The following is a 6,746-nucleotide window of genomic DNA, read 5'->3' on the forward strand; positions in this document are numbered from 1 at the left end:
ATATTTATCTACAGCTATTTATTTATATCTGATTGAAATTTCGCGCCAATATTCCGAACTTTACTGCACTGAACTAACGAATGACTCCCAGCGGCGGCGGCTCCTTATATACTCGGCTGACAATTCCGGAAGATCCGCTGACCTTCAGGACGTCGTGCGGTGTATCACTTGTGTTATTCCGGAATGACAAAGAATCAGCTGGTTTCTCGGTGTTTACAAAATCGTTACAATAATTTACTAGTTTTTTTGACATTTCAATATTTATCCCTAATTATTTAGATACTTTTAGATACAGACAGAAGACATAGGATGGAGCTGTCTAACCTTGACAAATTGATGTCTCTTAAACCATCTACAAGTTACAACAAATACCTTACTAAGTATTTTGACGTGTTTTTTCTTTGATTGAAGTCCTGAGCTACTCTACAGGTATATTATACCTCAATTCGGAACTGAACATTTTAAAATATGATTCTGAACTCATTGCTGATTAATAAGAGCAGCGTCATCTTCAGAACAGATTTCTTTCTTTCATTATTTCATACTCAATTTTTTCTTTCATTTTAAAATAAAGGTAACATAAGCATCCAACATTTTGCAAGAAGAAGATGCAATCTAAATTACGATTTCGTAGGTATCATCATTTTCCTTGCAAGAGCTTTTACTGTATTAATTTCTTCCAGGCACTTATTTTTTTAATTCTGGCATCTAAACCATTTTCTTAAAAATATATTTGAGGTTATTGCTTCTTATCACTATTATTATTAGGGCGATTTCTTACTTTTGGCATATTACCATTTATTGAGCAAAATTAAAATATTGAACTTAGTGATTTTAAAATAATTGAATGAAACTATTACAATTCATGAATTAATTTGGGTCAGGTTGCTCATATGACGAGTTATTGTATTTGTGCTGTTAATTTTAGTATTTGTTAGTAGTAGTTAGCAGTAGCTGCTCATGATAAAAGAAATTAAAAATGTTTCAACTATTTTAAGTAACGAAATCTACACGTTTACTAAACGCAGGTTTCATTATATAAATCCATGATATAAAGATGAACCATTGGCGTCATCTTTAACGATTGGTAAATACTCAAGCATTCATAACCCATAAAGAAATAAAAATATTGGGCCTAAGCTAAGAAACTTGAAGTATTTTATAACAAACTACAATTTCGTTTAGTTAAGTTAAGAGAATCCTAGGATACTCTTTAGTTCTTTATTAACGTGGTTTAAATACTTATAATTTGATACCAGTTGGAAAGGTAGACCTAGCGAAAGGGTCCTTTGAACTTTGAAGTATCTTAGGAAACTAGATTATTGATGTCATCAACTGCCTGGAATAAAGAGAAAATTCTTCCAGGAAGCAGAGTTTTCTTTGAGGATATCGGCAAGGTCCTAAGACTTGGGGATATTTTATCAAGACTATTCGTCTGTAAGAGAGTACTCAAGTAGTGTCAATTACCATTTATTGAACAAAATGAAAAAACCGATTGAAAAAAAAATGCTTTTTTGCACACTAAACTTAGTGGTTTTACGCAAATCTTAGTGCATTTGCACCAGGTTGCCTATACATTGCTATAACGACGTGTTATCCTATTTGTTGTGTTAGGTTTCTTGATAAAAAAGTTTGAGTGTTTTATCTATTGTAAGTAACCAAATCATTATGTTTATCAAAGGGAAGTTATTCAAAAGTGGTCGATGGAAATCATTGATTTTTCCTTGAGATAAATTGGTAAATCCTAAAGTAAAGCATCCATAATCCATACATAAAAGTGAATATATTTAGCATATGCTGAGAATCTTGTTAAGTTCAAAAAATCCTAGGATAGTCTTTATTGCATTCTTTGAGCACTGATAATTTGATCCCAGTTGGAAAGACAGTCCTTGACCCATCAATTTCTTGATCCCCTCATCATTACTCAGTTATTCTCCAGGCAGGAATTTCTTTAATTAGCTTTTGCTCTATATCAACTGTTCAGCCGTGCTAAATCTTATTGATTTTTGAAAATTCACTATAACTTTGCTTCATTTGTAGTCAGTTCAGCTAGAGTTCATCATCAAAGATATCACGGCAAAGCATCATCACACTATTGATCTCATAATATTTATTAAAACAAACCATAAATTGGAAAATAAAATGTCATATCATAAATATTTGTGACAAAGATAACCGCGCCAGTTTTGATAGTGTACGTCGTAATTTTCAAGATGGTTTTATTGACCCTGAAGATGCCGTTTTTCGTAAACAATTTAAATAAAAATACCAACCATTGTTTCCCCTTTAATATATTAAAAATAAAATTATTATTTTATTAAACATAATGTTTTTTCTTCCATATATATATTTATATGATAGCAGTTGTTACCAAGGTGCTTATCAGTTCTGTTATACAACCAAAATAAATGTTTATGGAAATTATAAACCTTGGCTGATATTATAAACTTATATAGTAATGGTACTAAAGTGTTTCATTTTTATCTTTAATAATGGCAACAGAATGCTGTCTCTTAGGATAAAATCATCTGGATCATTTTTCTGTCTGCAGCCTTCGATTTCAAATGTCACCTGCAAAGAAACGTCCTAATACAGAGAAAACACAGTCTTTGTGCACTTACTTTTACAGGACATTGTGGAGGAATCACCTTACTAACTTCAATATGAAATATTAAACTAGCTGACACTTGGGACACTGGATATGGTTCACTTGGCAAACTAAATCTAACCTAAATCAAATACTTGATAACTAAATTTTGAAAAAATATTCATAGTTGATAAAGCTTATAAAGGAATTATTAATGAGCTGAAAAACTGAGCATCTCAAAAACTGAAATATTTTATACTGGCCAAAGAGTGACTTGAAACTCACCACGTAATTATAGTAATCACTAACTTTATCAAATTCCTTATTATAGAACATCAAAGTATACTTCCAGTCTTCTGTGAACAAACTAGTAGTTACAATATGTCTTTCGATTGCTGATAATCCCACTTCTTCAGTAAATTCTTTAATCGAGGGCCAGCGAGATTCGAATGATCCAGTTGGAACGTCGCATTCTAATAGAGTCCAACGACTTGGATCGCCGTAGTTTGAGATTAATCTTTGATGGTTTCCTAGAAGAGAAATTATTACACATCTTCTGACGAAAAATCGGAGATTGACATGATACCTTTTGCTTTTGAAATCACATTTTCAATTAGCAAATTGGTCAAGGTTATGGGCGGTAAAAACTCGCAACAGACATGCTTTTCCTTCAAATCATCTTTTAACATCGACTGAAAGTTCTTCTTAACCTTTTGAGTCTCACTGTCTAAACGGGGATAACTTAGTGCCTCCATGGAAGATTTCGGAGAAGGACTGTAAAAAATACTTTCAAATTAAATTATTCATATTAGGTCAACTGAATTAACCTACACAACCGGTATTATATATTTATGTATATCGTATCCGTCATATTCCTCCCATACCCAGTGAGACTTAACATCTGTATTTTTTTTTACTTCTATTTCTTTACTGTTAATAGAAATTACATTTGGTGTCATAGTTTTTAGGTTTGGGTCTATTTTCTCTGGCCGTTCTTTAAAAAAATTAATCGTTTTTATCTGAAAGATAATGTTTAAACAGAGTTGAGTATATCCATTTCAAACTCACTGTTCTTCTTGGCGCAAAATAGCTGTGATTACTGCGCATGGTTTCAGTATAAGCTGGTTTCCAACCATTTTCCTTAGAAGGACTGCCGTTTAAGGTTTCACTCTCTATATCCAATGAACTTTTTGAGGCTAATTCATAGCCTTCCGCATTTTGGGGCTAAAATTAACATTGTTTACTGCATATTATTCATTTATCTCTAAAAAATGAACGAACCTCTATCATAGCAACACTTCTTGGAACCATAACGGTGACTCTCTTTCCAGAACGCAGTTGAAACTCCTCTTCGACTAGGTCTTCTTTCTTTAAATCTTTTGCTCTGATTCCAACCTTTGTCATGTAGTCATTTTCTACAGATTCTTCACTGGGCACTATTATGATATCATAGTTTTCAGGAATGCTACAGAATGGTAGGGAAATAATAAGAATAGTTGAAATTTAGGTGGGATATTGAGACTCTAATTAAAAAGACTCTAATTTAATATTCAAAGATGTTTTTATGGTTTCAGTGATTAAAAAGAGCTCGTGTGACAATCAGTGAAAATATATTTAAATAAAAGTCATTTTCATAAAATCATTTGAGCCTGTTAGTATTTTAAAGATAATTGTATGCATAAGAATAATTCTTACTATGTTACTGATGACAATAATTCTTCCATATCTAGTTTACCTTCCTTAACCAGATTTTCTTCTACTTCTTTAATTTCATTTACGATTTCTGCAATGCATTCATCATAATCATTCTCTAACTCATCGGAAACCTGTTTTTTTTTTGGCAGTATTTTAATATCTATCTTATCCACTTCTGCAAATGCCTCTTTTTCTCTTTTAATTGATTCTTCAACAGCTTCGATTGCATTGTTAATAATTTTATTATTTAACTCATTAAAATTCTGTATTTCTTCTTCCACATCCAAAGCTTCATTGATAGCTGCAATAACTTCTGGTAAATCTTCTACTGAAATAATAAAGCATTCTGTATCTAATTTGTCCGAATCCTGTGTTGCTTCCTTTATTTCTTGATTATCTTTAACACTTTTTGGTAAATCATTCATTATAGTATAAGCGTAAATACAACTAATGACAACTACATGACATTTCCATGTAGTATTACGTTCGCAACTTGATTTGCCACATACTTATTCATTAAAAAACGATTAAAACACCATGAATGGGCCGAGATACCTACTAAATTTAAATACGCCTTATTCGTTAGTTTTTTATTTGGCCATTTACAGTCAGCGGTTTACGTTTATGGTAAGCGATGGTTAGTTTTTGCATCCGATGAATAGATGAATGAAAATCACAGGTTATATGATGAAACTTTTAAGTAATGATGTACTGGGATGAATGGTTTTTCTCCGTAATTTGACTGAGAATTTAGATAGTGTATGGTCGATGGATGGAACCTTTGGTGTGAAAATAGGAACGATAAGTTTTTACATACAGCTTTCATAGTCTCTCTAGGATACTCGACTGTATTCTATACCAGTCAATATTTAATTTAGACAAGAAACCATTAGCATCTACTCTTCTGATCCTAAAATAAATATTTTTTTTATCTGTTTGTATTTCTATGTGTGTGGTACTCCTTGGTACCCCCAATGCAGCTGACTGACTCTGACCCAATAAAGAAATTAGCAGATTCTCTTCTAGTAAGTTCATTGGCTTTCTGGTATACCACTGTGTCCCATTACCTCCACATAAGTTTTCCATTATTACGGTTTCGAAGCTTCTTTAGACTTTATCATATATCATACATATCTTTTTATCCATACCATCTTTTTTGTAACCCTAAGGTTGGAAGGTGCTTTCAGAACTGCCTGGCTATCAGTTATTGTAGACTCTCCTTTCATTTTCTCCCGCATATTGTATTGCAATAATTTCTATCTGAAAGAGCAATGCAGTATTCTCTAATAGATGAAATATCTCTTCGATCCGTCTCTGCTTGGATTCAACTTCGAAGGGCGAATCAAAGTTACCTCTGGGAATCATGAGATCCGACATCATTTCTAATGGTTTGTCCCGATTCTTTGATGTGCCGTCAAATTAAGTTGATTCCTGTTATATCTCATACTGGCTTCTTCTTAAACAATCAAATACAGTAACTGGTACTTTTCATAGCCCCTTTGTATTTCATCTAGCTTCTGCCTTGGTGTAATGTACAGTTTCTTTGGTCACTACCGGTAATAGTTGGTAACATCTATTACTGGTGGTGACCTAAAGTAAGATCAATGCATATCTGTCTATGCATTGATCTTACTTTATCTTTTATCTTTTATTGTATTTAACTTCTCTCAATAGAGGAATTTCTCTACTTTGCAGTGTCAGAGATCCTCTTCTCCTCCCTCGAACTTCTGCCTATTGGTAAATGGCACTATTGTGGCTATCCTATTTTAATTGAAGTTAGTGTACCTTCCTAAGCCAGTTTTTCTTCAAGTTCTTTAATTGTATTTACGATTTCTATATTGGATTCAAAAAGCTTTATCCTTTTTTAAGCTTTGTATTTCTTTCTTTAACCTCTTTTGGTACTTCGTCATCATCTTATTTGGTAAGTTATTCATTATAGTCTAAACGTGATTTTAGATACACGTAGAAATCCTGTGTTTCCTAGGACACTGTGTATCTATAACCAATCAATAATTACGCATTAATATACAAAAAAAGGTCACAAGCATCTAACCCTGTGACCATAAATGACATTTTTTTTAACCGATAAGGAAACGCTCGGTCATTTGATGCGTACTTAAATTTGTTCTAAAAGTAAATCGTTTATCGAAAGATTGAAAATGTGAATGTACTTTGGATGATAAATGTGCGCGAAACCTTGAAATTAAGATTAAAAAAACGTGTGTTTTTCTGCCAAAAGTAGTTATCGGTGAAAAAACGGTTTGTCCTTACGCAAATCGATTGCCTCATTTTGTTCCTTCTATTCTTCCACCTCCGATTCTATATTAATCTCTCGAAGAATGAATAATTAATTAATTAATGAATATTACCCATTAGAAATGCACCGTGACCATTTACGCCTTAATTAAAAAGCCATTGTCCATTTGCATTAAAAGAACTTTTCTCGATTTTTATTTGTGCTTTA

General features: G+C 32.5%; 1 protein-coding gene across 1 annotated transcript; it reads right to left on the reverse strand.

Annotated features, from left to right (window-relative positions):
- Nucleotides 1-2,275: 2,275 nt before the first annotated feature.
- Nucleotides 2,276-4,738, reverse strand: LOC126734115 (uncharacterized). The gene is made up of 8 exons (XM_050437644.1): nt 4,283-4,738; nt 3,869-4,052; nt 3,656-3,811; nt 3,419-3,606; nt 3,174-3,361; nt 2,873-3,117; nt 2,622-2,729; nt 2,276-2,571 (listed from the first exon to the last, which is right to left on the reverse strand). The coding sequence occupies exons 1-8, from the start codon at nt 4,705-4,707 to the stop codon at nt 2,449-2,451; spliced, it is 1,617 nt and encodes a 538-aa protein (XP_050293601.1). The 5' UTR covers nt 4,708-4,738; the 3' UTR covers nt 2,276-2,448.
- Between the last annotated feature and the right edge of the window lie 2,008 nt (nt 4,739-6,746).

Source organism: Anthonomus grandis, chromosome 3, assembly GCF_022605725.1.
Source record: "Anthonomus grandis grandis chromosome 3, icAntGran1.3, whole genome shotgun sequence".
NCBI lineage: Eukaryota > Metazoa > Arthropoda > Insecta > Coleoptera > Curculionidae > Anthonomus > Anthonomus grandis.